This window comes from Mustela erminea, chromosome 5 (genome assembly GCF_009829155.1).
Source record: "Mustela erminea isolate mMusErm1 chromosome 5, mMusErm1.Pri, whole genome shotgun sequence".
Classification (NCBI taxonomy): domain Eukaryota; kingdom Metazoa; phylum Chordata; class Mammalia; order Carnivora; family Mustelidae; genus Mustela; species Mustela erminea.
Window position 1 is genome coordinate 61,891,721 of NC_045618.1, and position 15,264 is coordinate 61,906,984.

Consider the following 15,264-nt stretch of genomic DNA (forward strand, 5'->3'; position numbering starts at 1 on the left):
CTGATAGTGAAGTAAGTGCTTACCTTTAACAAAGGGCAGCTGCAAAGGTTGGGAAAGGAGAGTGGAAAATTAACCCCAAGAAGGAAATCCTTGTTTCTCAGATATCTCTGCTGGCTCTCCCCTTCTGGCTCTCCCCAGGAGCGCAGCTGATGGAGCCTGTAGGAGGCTTTCAGAGACAGGAAAAGAGCTAACCATCTGAAACAGACCACAGCAGACATGCTTATTCAGTGCTCCATGGAGGTTTGAGGGTAGTTCAGAGCAGCAAGGAACCTTGTCTTTCATTCATGTGTCTCTTTTGTACATCTTGAGCATTTGAGAAACAGTTCCTCCCTACTTTCAGATGATGCCATTTCACACTTTTCTTCTAAAAATTCCATCTTTGGCATGACTTGGTTTGCTACTATGAAAACTAAAATCCTCCATAAAGCTCCACTCAATATTAAAGAATATTTAACTCTATTACAAAAATTCTATTATAAAAATATCCTCATATTAGGGAGATAGCCTTTTCTAACAAGGTCACTATTTATTATTACATAAATACAAAATAATAACATAAGAGAAAATCATTATTCCAAGGGGGAAAAAAACCAGAACTAAGTCTCCCAGAATACTTAAGACGGGTTATGCTGTAATCACTATCAAGTAAAGGACTCACTTGCCATTATCTGCCCTGCAGGAGCAAATATAACATAGAAGACTAACTAGAAATTAAGAAGACTTAAAGACCTTCTGGCAGCATTTGGGGGTTGAGCTGAAATAATTTTTATTTCAGGTATATCATGAAGCATCATGCAATTATTAAATGATCTAAAGAAAATTATGATCCCCTTATAAAAATTTTTACTCTTAAGAAAAAAATAAGAGGCTTGCTAAGATGATACAATATTAAGTATTTAATTTCACAGCTCAAACTCTGTTTATTCTCAACTGCTCTCTCATCAAATTAAGGAAACTTCTCACCTGGCCAAAAGTCCCTGAAGCATGAGGTTTGCCATTTCTGCTGGAGATACATCAATAAAGCGAAGGAAGGAGAAACAGCTTTCTTCATTAACACCTGGAATATCAAAGGACAAAGTTAAACCCAATAGCAAGTGAAAAAATAACAGTCAACTAAAGCTACTGAACTGCTGTCTTTTCATTTAAGAGTGAAAAGATATCTAAAGGTTTCGACCCAGCAATTATGGTGGAAGTCAGGGGGTCACATTTTTGTACTACAACCTCACGTGGGAAAGGCAGACCTATGAGATATGGCATACATGGGCCAGAGTAGAGCTGGCTCATTAACTACCTTTGGGCTTTTTGGATCCTTGGCTAATCGCGTTTCTCTTTTTATCATGACAGGAAAAAGAAAAGTGTAGAGTTAAAAGATTCTGAAACTTTGCCTTATTACCATGGACAATGCTCAAAAGTGAGCTGCTTCTTTCCCTTAGACTAAGGAGAAGGAATGAAGTCACATTAATGAAAGTCCTGCATTGTCTCTGTCAAGTTTCAAGGGTATAAGACACTCTTAAGAGGCAGGTATAAAATAAAATGAAAGGTCAATGTAATAATTTTTTATTGCTTCCTGTTATGGCCACAAATCATAGCATCTACAGATGAAGACAACTAATTTACTTAAAGATTATCAAGACTTTATAAATAAAGATCCAGCATGCAGGCAAAATCATTGCGAGTTGAAAATCATTAAGCAAAATGAAGAGCATTCTGATAAATCCCTGGCATACTTTCCTTCCCCAAAATCAAAACACCTACCTTTTCTGTGAAAGAGAGACTGCTGGATATAATCTGGTGCAAACGGAGAAAGAAGAACCCTTAACCACCTGTAAAATCAGTAAATAAAATAAAATAAATCCAAATATAAATATTGGGAAGTTAACTAGATTAGAATCTTTTAGAGTTAATAGAATTTTTTAGATTCTATTAAATTCTAGAATCTGGAATCTAGAATCTAAATTCTAGAATCTAAAGATTCTAAATAGAATCTTTTAGATTTTAAATACTTTTAAGAAATCTGTTGCCATATTATCAGGCAGAAATCATGGCATAAATGTCAGATAGTACTAAGTAATTAATATAGATGTAAGAAAGTAATACAAGTTCAAAGTGGTCTCATTTCATTTCAGAGAATCACAATTCGAAGCTGTAGGTTACCATGTACCATATGAAACAAACAGCACAACAGCTGTGGTCTGTTTTCCTCTGCCCATCTAGTTGAGTAATAGTCTGGAGCTATCACAGACAAATAATTTTTTTTAAAAAATATTTATTTATTTACTTTATGAGACTGATGCGCTACCTACTGTGCTAATGAGGCACATTTATTTACTTTAGGGAAAGGGTAGGAACAGGGGTAGGGGAAGAGGGGGAGGGAGAAAATCTCCAGCAGACTCCTAGCTGAATGTAGAGCCCGACGCGAGGTTCAATCCCATGACCCTGAGGATCATGACCTGAGATCACTTAATCGACTGAATCACCCAGGTGCCCCACATACAAATAATTCTACCCCCTCAAAGATTTTATTTATTTATCTGACAGAGAGAGAGACAGCAAGAGAGGGAACAGAAGCAGGAGGACTGGGAGAGGGAGAAGCAAGTTTCCTGCTGAGCAGGGAGCCGGATGTGGGGCTTGAACCCAGGAATTAGAACCTGAGCCAAAGGCAGACGCTTACTAACTGAGTGACCCGGGCACCCCCAAGACCAAGAATTCATTCATTCATTCATTCTTTTTTTTTTCTTTCCTTCTCTCTTTCTTTTTCTTTCTTTCCCCTCTCTTTTTCTTTCCCTTCCTTTCTCCTTTTCTCTCTCTCTCTCTCTCTTATTTATTCATTCATTCATTCATTTATTTATTGGACAGACAGAGATCACAAGCAGGCAGAGAGGCAGGCGGTGGGGCGGGAAGCAGGCTCCCCCAGGAGCAGAGAGCCTGATGCAGGGCTCGATCCCAGGACCATAGGATCATGACCTGAGGTGAAGGCAGACGTTTAACCAACCATCCAGATGCCCTTCAACTTCAGTTTCATTAGGTTAAATGTTGTTGACTATTTTGGTAATGCTGCTTATATTGTTTCTCTACAGAAGAACTTTCTAAAGCTATGATTCTCAAATCTTGATGTGCATAAGAATTCTTTGGGAGCTTGTTAAAATTCAAAAGCCAGGGATATCCTCACTCCCAGGTGTAGAATGGACCTACACACATTTTCTGAATGGAATTGGTCTCTAGAATATTACATTACAACCATTTCACCTTTAACCAAATCTGTCACTGATTCCGGGAGGAGGTAAATTTGATTAATCTGAAATACAATCAGCTCTCCCACAAGCGCTATTCCAAGTATAAAATAAGCTACTGCAAAACAATTTCAGTACTGGAGTAGAGACATACGGTGATCTCTCGACACAAGTACATATTTGCACTTATGTGCACATTCCTCAATCAGAAAAGCAACCAGAAGCGGCTAGAGCTATTAAGAGCCAATTAAACCCTTGATACGGTAAAGATTTCTATCACAACATCCCTCAATAAATAGGTGTCCACCCTATGCTTAAATACCTTATTGTTGGGGAACACAAACACTCTCCACTAAACCCCCAAAAGCCATTAAGCCACAAAACCCCAAATTACAAAAACACCCTTAGAGTAAACAGGTGCTCACCTGTCTCGTGAATGGTTGAAGACCCTGATCTGTCCATGACGGTAGATAAACTTTGAAATCTGGTATGGCTTTAGGGAAATATGAAATGGAGACCAAGTTTCTTGTCGTTCAAATAACTCTGGGTGATTACAAACCTAAGAGGAAGGAAAATAAAAAAATACCACTGTCACGTGCAGACATAACTCTCAGAAAAATCACGGGAATCCCAAACCCTGAATGTTTACTTTTGTGAACATATACTTTCTCGTTTCATCTTTTTTTTTTTTTTTTTTTTTTTTTTTTTTTTTAAAAAACAGCCTTTGTTTATCTGACCAAGGTCAGAGTCTTTTTCTTGAAATGGGTTAATGAGGCAACTCCAAGGCAGCTGACCTAAAATCTTACCTTCCTAAACTGCATGACCAGATTCATGAGGCTGCTGGTGGTGGTCTGTGCTTGCTGGGTAGAGCCCATAGAAGACTGTAATAAATCCTCAATGGAAATTTTGTTCTTTAGTGCTTGATATAGAAGCTTTTGTCGGCTGGTCAGTTGGCAATACATCAGAATCTCAATCTAAAAATCAGTAAGGACATTTATACTTTGAAAACAAGTTTCTAAGAGAATTCAGTATCAGCTTAAGAAACACATGAAAGCCAGATTATAACTGAACAGACAACAGATGGATCTTTAGAAACTCAGTACCTCTATAAACCTGGGATGTGGCTAATTATCCAGAAAAGTATTCCTTTCTTGACGCTCTTCTCTGTCACTGTACTCTACATGCTGTCTCTGTGCAATCTCCTCCATTTTCTTTTTTCTTTCTTTCTTTTTTTTTTTTTGGTGCAAAAAGGTGGTTTTATTAGAGCACAGAGACTGGACAGAAGGAGCTGCAATGGGGTTGTGAGGAGTGGCTGATTATATTCTTTCAAAGATGGAAGGAGTTTAGGGATAGTGTAATCTCTAAGGAATTTGGAAGCAAGCTTGCGAGGACCTTGAAGGGCTAGCTATTATTAAGAAAAAGTCATTTACTACTGCCTAGTATAACCTTAGTCATGAGACCCTTCAGATGTACATCGGTGGGCCACATGCGTGGAGGATGATTGCTAACATATATCTTGGCAGGTGGGGGTTAAGAAAAAGGAAGTTTCCAAACAGATTTTTATGTGTTAAAGACTTACAAGATCCTGGAGGTAGGGCTTATGCCAAGCTAAGGTTGCCTTTTGCCCTTACTAAAGTATTAACATTGAGGCATTTGAGTTCCTTGAGGAACGTCACTCTACCTGTCCCAAATACTTGTCAGTGGAATGTAAGCTGTAAGAAAATATAATCTTTTTTTTCTCCTGCCTTTCTTTTCCACATCAGACCTACACCTTCATTCTCACGAGGACTATTACCTGCAAAGGTGCTGGGTTATAAAGAGACCTGAAATGCCCAGTGAAGTTCAGTGGAATGAAAATATACTCATTAGGGCACTTTCAGTTGAGAAAGAAACCAAACTTAAGCAAGCTTAGGCAAAAATGATATTACTGGGGCACCTGGGTGGCTCAGTGGGTTAACACCTCTGCCTTCAGCTCAGGTCAGGGTCCTGGGATGGAGTCCCACATCAGGCTCTCTGCTCCACGGGAAGCCTGCTTCCTCCTCTCTCTCTGCCTGCCTCTCTGCCTACTTGTGATCTCTGTATGAGGTGGCTCTAACGTTGCCATTACAGATGCTTCAGAATAGTGTTTTCCACTGTTATTATGCCCATGATTAATTTCTCTAGTGCTTCCGTCGGTAGACAGATTTAAACTGCATATTCTGGGATTATTTTGTAACTGGAGAAAGGTATTCTTACTTGCAACAGCCTCAAGTAATTTTACATCTGGACTCTTTGTATTCTCTTCATCTAGACTTGGATTACTTCTCCCTGGTGGTATAAATTTTAGTTTTGTTTTTTTTTTTAAGATTTTATTTATTTATTTGACAGAGATCACAAGTAGACAGAAAGGCAGGCAGAGAGAGAGAGAGGAGGAAGCAGGCTCCCCGCTGAGCAGAGAGCCTGATGCGGGACTCGATCCCAGGACCCCGAGATCATGACCTGAGCCAAAGGCAGCGGCTTAACCCACTGAGCCACCCAGGTCCCCTAAATTTTAGTTTTTTGAAGGGATTCCCCTGCAACTGACTTGGTGCAGCAGATCGTCTCATATTCAGCAGTATTGACCCGCAAAGATCTGACCTCTCCTCCATTTTCAATAGCACCAACTGCTATCCGTTGCAGTGACTTTCAAAAATATTTTCCCTAACATTCCCAGCCCCGTATTTTCAACTATCCACTATAATTGTACCAAAGTCAGTGTGTGTGTGAGGGGGGAATCCTTTCCATAAATTACTCAACTGATTAACAGCATTACCATTCATTCAGTGACCCAAAAAGAAATTTCAACTGGATCTGATTTTTTTCTTTCTCATGCCCATGTTTTATCATTTCCCAAGTCCCTCAAATCCACCTGGAATTTAACCTCTAATAATCATGCTTTCTGACCACTCCCAGAATCTCACCATACCTAATCTAGACTGCTATCTTGTGTGTGTGCGCGCAGGGGAGGGAGAGGTCTTTCTGCCTATAGTCTTTACTGGTTCTAAGAAACGTTCCATAACAAATCTTATAAGGTGATTCCAACTGCTGAAGAACCTTCAATGTACATCACTGCCTAAAGTAACACATTAAAAATTCTCCGGTAGGCAGAGAAGGGTTTCCATATTCTAATCAACCCTACTGTCCCAGTCTTCTCATCACCAGGACCTCCTATATACCCTAGCAACAATGCTTAGTAATGTTTGCTAAACATGTTGCATAAATGCTGCTCTACCTTTTTGTTCATTGGTCTTGTTGCCTAACACCTACTTCCTTACCACAGCTTCCTAGTAAATGCGAACTCATTATTCCAGCCCTAGCTTACATGTCATCTCTGCTCTGATGCCTTCTCTAACCTTCCCTAACAGAATTATTCCCTTATCTGTGTTTCCATTATACTTCACACAGACAATCACTATATCTCTTATGATACAATATTAGTTATATATTCAACTCCCTTCGAAATCAGAATGGAACCTGGACACTACATCTTTATATACCAGTGGCTAGCAGGCAAAAAGAGTTTAATAAAGAAATATATTATTTAAAAATAGGTTGGATGGGGCTCCTGGGTGGCTCAGTGGGTTAAAGCCTCTGCCTTCAGCTCAGGTCATGATCCCAGGGTCTTGGGATCGAGTCCCGCATTGGGCTCTCTGCTCAGCGGGGAGCCTGCTTCCTCCTCTCTCTCTCTGCCTGCCTCTCTGCCTACTTGTAATCTCTGTCTGCCAAATAAATAAATAAAATCTTAAAAAAAAAATAGATTGGAAATAATATTGATGTTTAAGAAATCGTAAGGAAAATACTATGCACAGTGATTAAGAACCATACTATATCCTCTGATAACCTCCCTACTCACCACCAAACAACAGAAATTTTGACATTGCTATCATTTTTTGAGCCCTTTCTGATATTAAGGGATTCATTGTTTTATAAAGTATTTTCCTTCTATCAGGTGTATCTGTGCAATACTGTTTGGGTTTTAATATTTTTTAAATATTAAAAAGTTTCACAAAATAGTCATCACAATTTTTTTTTTTTTTTAAAGATTTTATTTATTTATTTGACAGAGAGAGATCACAAGTAGGCAGAGAGGCAGGCAGAGAGAGAGGAGGAAGCAGGCTCCCTGCTGAGCAGAGAGCCCGATGCGGGACTCGATCCCAGGACCCTGAGATCATGACCCGAGCTGAAGGCAGCGGCTTAACCCACTGAGCCACCCAGGCGCCCCACGATTTCTTAAAAATAAATAAAACAAAGGTACAAAGGTACGCCTCACTTTAAAGGTATCTATCTCCACCACAATCTTTCAAAGAGAGTTACTAATTTCAAAATAATCTAACCTTTTGGCAGTGACAGAGGAGAACCACCTGATATTATCAAGAACCTTGAAGATGCCTTTTAGGTAGAAGGAAAATTGTGAAAAACAGGTGGAATCTATGGAAGATGGGGGAAAAACTCTGAAGGACTTGGAACTGGCAGAGAAAGCAGAAGAAAGGAAAATATGGGGAGGATTCACAGGCATAAGAAAAAAAAACATAAGTCTGGTAAGGATTCAAAAAAAGATATCTATAAACCAAAAAAAAAATTGTTTTAAGATTTTTAAAAAAAATTTTTATTTTTTTAAAAGATTTTATTTATTCATTTGACAGACAGAGATCATAAGCAGGCAGAGAGGCAGGCGGAGAGAGAGAGGAAAGGAAGCAGGTTCCCTGATGAGCAGAGAGCCAGATTCAGGGCTTGATCCCAGGACCCTGAGATCATGACTTGAGCTGAAGGCAGAGGCTTTAACCCACTGAGCCACCCAGGCGCCCCTAAGATTTTATTTTTAAGTAACATACAGGCCAAATGTGGGGCTCAAACTCATAACCCCAAGATCAAGAGTTGCATACTCCATTGACTGAGCCAGCCAGGCGCCCCAACAAACCAAAATTACTGGCTTAATATGAGGAAAAAATATTAAAACCCAAAGCACATTAAACTTCTAATTCTTAGTTTACAGAAATACAGGAGACCATAGAACATGTTAGACAACACAATGATGCAATTAGCAAAATCCTAGGGATACTCTATGGGACAAAGTACTCAATTTCTTCAACAAGGGAAAAACGTAGGGAGGGACTAAAAGATTTATTAAGACACATATCACCCAGGGGCGCCTGGATGGCTGAGTGGGTTAAGCCTCTGCCTTCAGCTCAGGTCATGATCCCAGGGTCCAGGGATCGAGTACCTCGTCGGGCTCTCTGCTCAGCGGGGAGCCTGCTTCCCCCTCTCTGCCTGCCTCTCTGCCTTCTTGTGATCTCTCTCTCTATCAAATAAATACATTAAATCTTAAAAAAAGAAAAAAAAGACACATATCATCCAAACACCAAGTGCGAATCTTGCTTGGATTATGATTTCAAAAATCTTTAACAGAGAAAGAGTGGGGCAGTGAACAGAAGTTGGAAGGAGAGTGAGGGAAGAGAATCACACAAAGATAAATGGGGATAGCTGAGCAATGTCTCGATATGTTACGGTATAATGGAATTACTAGCTCCTTTAGCAGATGTGAAAATATATGGATACGTATTTTTAAAAAAGACTAAATCTTTTAAAAAAGACTAAATATTTTAGAGACAGATGAAAATATTTGTAAGTGAAATAAAAGATATCTGGGACTTCCTTCAGAATAATTTAGAGGGATGGGGATGGAAATGACTCAATCACTACTGAAGCTGTACGGTGGTTTACAAGACGGTTCATTATACTTTTTCCCTTACCTTTGTAATGCCTCAAATTAATGAAAAGTATAAAACAAAAAGAAAAAATAGTATCTGCCTTGGTTGTTTGAGTCATTTTAAATCTTCTTTGATCCACTCAAGTTTATGGTTTTCTCTCAAACTAATCACCCTTCAAACTAAACCTTTACCAGGGAATTTTTTTTTTGTAGTGGAACCCCAAGGTGGTGCCCATGAAGGCTTAAACTAATGAATTACTATTTCCTTACCTTGTCAGACAATTCATTTTCTACATCTTTCTTGATTCTCCTCAGCATAAATGGCTTCAAAATCATATGTAATCGAGAGAGTTGATCTGAAATGCCAGGAGGCCCCCCCGACAAATAATACATTATATTGACTTAACACAAACAAAAGATATATCATGGTCATCTCTCACTAAATTGTTCTTACACCTTTTGGCTTGATGAACCTCTGAAAGAAGACTAAAACTTAATCTTTTCCTCAAGTAGGTAACCAAGGAGTCTGAATTTTCACAGCACCCACCTATAGCCTATGGGGCAAAAGCATTTTTCTGTCACTTACTCAGACCAACAAGGACCACTTAATTTTTATTAGAATTTACAAGAGTGTTTTAGGATCATTTTATCAATAACAGAGTTCTCATATAGGTAAATGGACGCTATCTGGGCCTCCCAGTGTTCCTCCAAAATAATTTTTTCTAAGTATGTCAGCAAATTAACAAACTGTAGTATAAGAAATTAAGACTTTTCTAACAGTTGGTAGATGTCAGTTTGTATCAATGTAATAAACACCTCATAATGTTCTTAAAAGAGATGATTCAACAAGGTCAAAAGTATTGGTAAATAAGGTTTAAAATATTCACAGTGGAACCAAATCCTAATATAGAAAGAAAATAACGAAAATGATCCCTCTAATATTTCTGTTTTCATCACAGGATAAGGATAAAATCCTTAACTCATTCCATTAGGAATGAATGAATTAGGAATAAAATCCTGATATGAGTTTTTCAGAATCTACATGGAAAATGAGGATTTTATAAGCCAAAATGTGGTACTTTTTGAACTCTGCCCATTCTGCTTTGGTTAAATAGTAAACAGTACAGCAGTATCACCTGTATAAATCCTTTTGGCTCTTTTAAACACAAACAAAGCAAATAATTACTTTATAAGAGAACCCCTTCCCCCAGACAGCTCCAATCCTTCTATGAACACTGCAAAAAAAATTCTTTATATAGAAGAAAATATTCAATTATGTGTTGCCTACACTGATAAGTAGAAAGAAATAGAATTCATAAAAGCACTCACTCTCATCAATGGCGGATTTGTTTTCAGCGTGGCTCTCAATGTCCTTGGAAAACCATTCATTAAATTCCTCATGTGAATCAAATAATGTTGGCATAATGAAATGTAGCAGAGCCCAGAGCTGGAAACAGAAGATATGTGAAATAACTGTAGGATAACAAAATGACAGTGTGTGAGGATATGGTGAGGGTCTGGAGAGAGTGAAAGTTGCAGGGTGGTATGTGTGTGTGTCTAGGAACAGGTAAAAGTGTTGGCAAATGGGCGAAAAAGAATGAGTGTGTAAGCACGTGCCTCATCAACCAACTCTTATTTTCTAAGATGTTATAGCAAAATGAGATTATTTTTCAAATAATTTCCAACTAAAAGTCTAAAAGTACAAGTCCTGCTCATATTTTGCAATGTGATAGTTTTAAAGATCTTATATACTGAAAAAATCCATTTCACAACAGAATACAATCTGAAGTAGCATAACTTGCTAATTAATAATGAATCTTAATCGGAGGTTAATAAATTATGGCCTCTGGTACAAAGGCTGCTTTTGTACCAACTACTTTTATAAAGAAAGTTTTAGTGGGACATAGCTCCATCTATTCCTTCATGTACTGTCTATGGCTGCTTTCACATTACACTGGCAAGGCTGAGCAGCTGCAATGGCAACTATATGGCCTGTAAAGTCTAAATTATTTACTATCTGGGAAAAAAAACTACTATCTGGCTCTTTACAGAAACTTTTCTGACCCTTGTTCTAGATGATAAATTATCTTTCTAAATAAGGAATTTTAGCTCCTCTCAGTGCCAAAGAACATTACCTTTTCGTTTTGTTATAAAAACATCTCTGTATTAGATAGGTAGCATTCCTAATGTGGCCACCAGTTATTCCATAAATACAAAGGAATACATTAATTATTTGCTTATGCCAGAGAATAAGAAAATAGGAATGATGCCCAAAAAAACCCACTTAGGTCAATCTATGGTCAAATTCTTCCTTTTATGTGTGGATTATAATTTGTACAGAGAAGTGACGTTCCAGGTGGGCATGGGAAAGAATTCTATTCATGCTAGAACCATTCTATTTAATGCAGACATAAAACTGAAGGCTTTATTAATGCCTACCTCTGCCATGGTGTTCTGAATTGGGGTCCCAGTTAGCAAAAGCCGATTCCGACACTGGAACTGCAAGAGAATCTTCCAACGAACACTGTTCAGTAAAATGAATTACAAATTCCAAGTTAGCAGTAAATCTTTCTTCACCCTACTAAGGCCCTGTATTTCTAAAAACGCTTTCCAAAAAAATTCCAAACACTCAGAATCAAGTACTCCACTGTGTACACATTGAAAAATATTATTCAACAAAGCCAAGGACAGAAAATGACTCCTGTATACTGAAACCATGGTATTAGGGTTTAGAAAAAATAGCCCTCAAATGGGCAGAGTACGATCTTTTCTGGCTTAACAAAGTGCTCTACTATCTTTGGTCAGTTTTGTTGACACTAGACTTTTAATTATAAGGTATTTATCTGCAGTAGAAAGCTTTACAATTATTAATCTCTGTGCTTCCAGTGTGAGTATAGAGAGATCAACGGAGAAAGGGAAAGGGTGTGAGAAGAAATGCAAAATGAGTATATTGCTCCCAGTAATAAATATGTCCTACCTCAAAAGAGTATAATATGAAGTAATGTCTGTTGGAGGATAGCAAGTACCAATTTGTCAGTTAAAATGGATCTCTAAGAATGTCATATGGGCTCACCAGGAGTTAACAGAAGTTCACCAAATGTGACATTTAACATCACTGAGCAACACTTTAGAGTCAGGCAATGACTTACTATTCAGTTTGTTACTTTGAAGGTAATAGAGTACTTTAAACATGTAACTTCCATGAAAAGATCTTGGGGCTCTAATAACCAATCAGGGACTAGAACAACCTGCACAGAACAAAGACAGAACCTACAATCTATATAATGTAATATTCTACTTCCTACTAAGACCTCCTGTTCAAAATAATCCCTGAATCAACAGACAGACAAAATGTCTGTCTTTTCCCACAAAAATGTTCCTGGAAGAACAAAATCTATTAAGATGCAATAAATATTGAGTAGAGAAACAGAAGTTAAGAAGAACCCTTGTGGGGCGCCTGGGTGGCTCAGTGGATTAAAGCCTCTGCCTTCGGCTCAGGTCATGATCCCAGGGTCCTGGGATTGAGCCCCATGTGGGGAATCTCTGCTCAGCAGGGAGCATGCTTCCTCCTCTCTCTGCCTGCCTCTCTGCCTACTTGTGATCTCTGTCAAATAAATAAATAAAATCTTAAAAAAAAAAAAAGAAGAAGAAGAAGAAGAAGAAGAACCCTTGTATTCTGAACATCAATATTTGTATTCCGTGTAAATGCAAAAGGGAATTCTTGCCTTCTGGTCAGAGATGTGGCCTATGCAAAAACGGTATCATGCCATGTTCTGATCCCTCTCGGACCCTTACTCCCCTGTGTGTATATTGTTAAGGATATCGTAAGTCTGTATCCTCTCTCTGTACATCTATACCGTCTCAGTCTAGTTTGGTTTCTTCTAATCATGTTACCTGGAGCTACTCTTGAGCGCCTGGGCCTCATCCAATACCATGTACTGCCACTTGACACGCTGGAAATACTTCACATCTTGCACCACCAGCTGGTAGCTGGTGATGACCACATGGAAGGGGGCGTCCTGAGTGTAGAGCGTCTTCTGTAAATATAAGAAGGGAAGAATGAAAATAGATACCTAATCAACTCACAAGATAATGAGGAATGGATTTTATTTTCTAAGGCTAAGTTGTTTAACAAACTCCTACTAAAGATGTGCTGCTTCTGTGTGGTAGATGTGCAATGAATTAAACCGTAACTTTTTAAAGTACTCACCTTAATTAGAGATCATGTTAAACACTGGTCTTCAACTTATTTAAGAGTTGTTACTCAATTCTGGACTTAAGTCCAGGTGATTGTCTATAATGGGAAAAGTGTTATAGAAGAAAAAAGTGCACTTGCCTAGTGTCTAGAAACATATATAAGATTTTATGCACAAGAAGTTACTCAAATAAAATGGAGAAATGATTACATATGTATGTGTATGTACATGGGCCCATGTGTATATGCAGTAAGCTGAAAGTTACCTGACTCCAGAATCTCCTGATAACTTTTCTATCATGAGGATTTCCCCAATATGGTAGCACCTGGAAAAAGGACCATTATGCAGATTATTTCCTATTTATAATCTTAAAAGTATCATCATAAATGTTATTCAGAATGATTTTAAAAGAACCAAAAGAATGAATATACTGCCATTAGTACTCTTCTTGAGGACTGAATTAAAACACACAAAACATTCGTGAGAGGGCATCAGAAAACTATGGCTGTAGAAGAGAATTACAGAATCAAGATCCAGAAAAGAAAGTCCATCCAGAAAGTAAAGTCCGACACCTGGTACGTATCTTTCCTAATGATGTTGATCTTTTCCAAAAGTTCTAGTTGAGAAACTAAGAAATTCAAGAGGTGGTTTTTTTTAAAGAGACGCAGGGCCTACAGAACAAAAACTGGAATTCAAGGAGAAAAGATTATCAGATCCACCCACCTTCCTGGCCTTAAGACGGGAATCACAGGATACATATCCATGGGCAGTAAAGGTCAACTACACATAGATGTGCCTTAACAAGTACTGAATGCTAGCTTTGAATCATCTCAATTCCTGACAAGATTAAGGTGGGGACTTTGGATTATTAGTGCCCTCACTCCCAACCGGGCCCCACCAAATTACTAGAGGCCAAAACCAAAACAATGAAACAAATACCACCAACCCAGAACACATATAAATCCTCTCTGGAAGAAGAAGAAAACAGACCCCCCAAATTATCTCTAGAATTTTTCCTACATAATGTCTGGCATACAATAAAAACACAAACAAAACCAACAAAAAAGTGCCCAGACATATGGAAAAACTAGACCCCGTAACTGAAAACATGAAAAAGAGATATAGGAAATAAACCCAGAGGAGACCCAGGTGATGAAAATATCAGGAAGAGACTTTTTTAAAAGATGCTAATTGGTTCCTGGAATTAAAAGATAAGCTTGGGAAATTCAGTGGTGTTCTAGAAACTATAAAGTACCAACGGGAGTTTTTTTAGATCTGAAAAATAAAATAACTAAAACTGAAAATTCATTCATGGGTGTAATGACAGATTAGATGGAGCATAGAGAAAATTAGTAAAACAGATGATAGGTCAGAGGGAAGTATTTAGGCTAAAGCATGGTGAAACAAAAGAATGCAAAATTCAAAACTTTTTCTGTGACATCTCTAGGTGCGGTTTTCTTTCAAGGTGCTTCTTAGGTCTATAGCCTGATGTTTTTTGTTGCTCTGAAAAATCTCAGTCACAGTGAAGTATAAATACACAGGAAGATCAATTAAAATAGTGAATAGGTAATATGAATGCATTTAAATGAATTTAAAATATATAGATAATAATAAAATGCTTTGTGGGGTTTGAAAGAGAAAATATATACAAAACAGCATGTCTCTCTCTCAAGTAAATAAAATCTCTAAACAACAACAACAGCATGTGAGTCTACAGAAGAGGAATGTAGTTAAAGTATATACTAAAAGCCCCAGGCACATGGGTGGCTCAGTTGGTTAAGAGTCCAACTCTGATTTCAACACAAGTCATGATCTCAGGGTTGTGGAGCCTACTTTAGGATTCTCTCTCTCTCTCCCTCCACCCCATCCCGCTCAAGGCTCTCTCACACTCTCTTTAAGGAAAAAAAAAGTATACTAAAGCCCTTGTACTGTCTGGAAAGCAGTAACAGTATTAATTTCTGTTACTTTTTAAAAAGTCAAGGATGCATGTTTCCTTGACTCTTGGATATTCTCCTGGGTATCTACTAAAGAATAAAATGAATGTATAAGTAGCAAGCTAAGAAGGAAACAAAGAGTAGTAAAATCTAACCAATCCAAAGGACACAAGAAAGGA

At 38.1% G+C, this 15,264-nt stretch overlaps 1 protein-coding gene across 3 annotated transcripts in view; it reads right to left on the reverse strand.

Moving 5' to 3' along the window:
- Positions 1-15,264, reverse strand: part of INO80 (INO80 complex ATPase subunit) — a 136,272-nt gene that overhangs the window by 62,403 nt on the left and 58,605 nt on the right. For all 3 annotated transcript variants that reach the window (XM_032343327.1, XM_032343326.1, XM_032343325.1), the window contains exons 15-24: positions 13,417-13,476; positions 12,850-12,992; positions 11,395-11,479; positions 10,285-10,402; positions 9,226-9,311; positions 4,037-4,204; positions 3,656-3,789; positions 1,756-1,823; positions 964-1,057; positions 24-195 (exon numbers count right to left, since the gene is read on the reverse strand). In XM_032343327.1, coding sequence (XP_032199218.1) covers positions 24-195; positions 964-1,057; positions 1,756-1,823; positions 3,656-3,789; positions 4,037-4,204; positions 9,226-9,311; positions 10,285-10,402; positions 11,395-11,479; positions 12,850-12,992; positions 13,417-13,476 — 1,128 coding nt within the window. The remainder of the gene's footprint in view (positions 1-23; positions 196-963; positions 1,058-1,755; positions 1,824-3,655; positions 3,790-4,036; positions 4,205-9,225; positions 9,312-10,284; positions 10,403-11,394; positions 11,480-12,849; positions 12,993-13,416; positions 13,477-15,264) is intronic.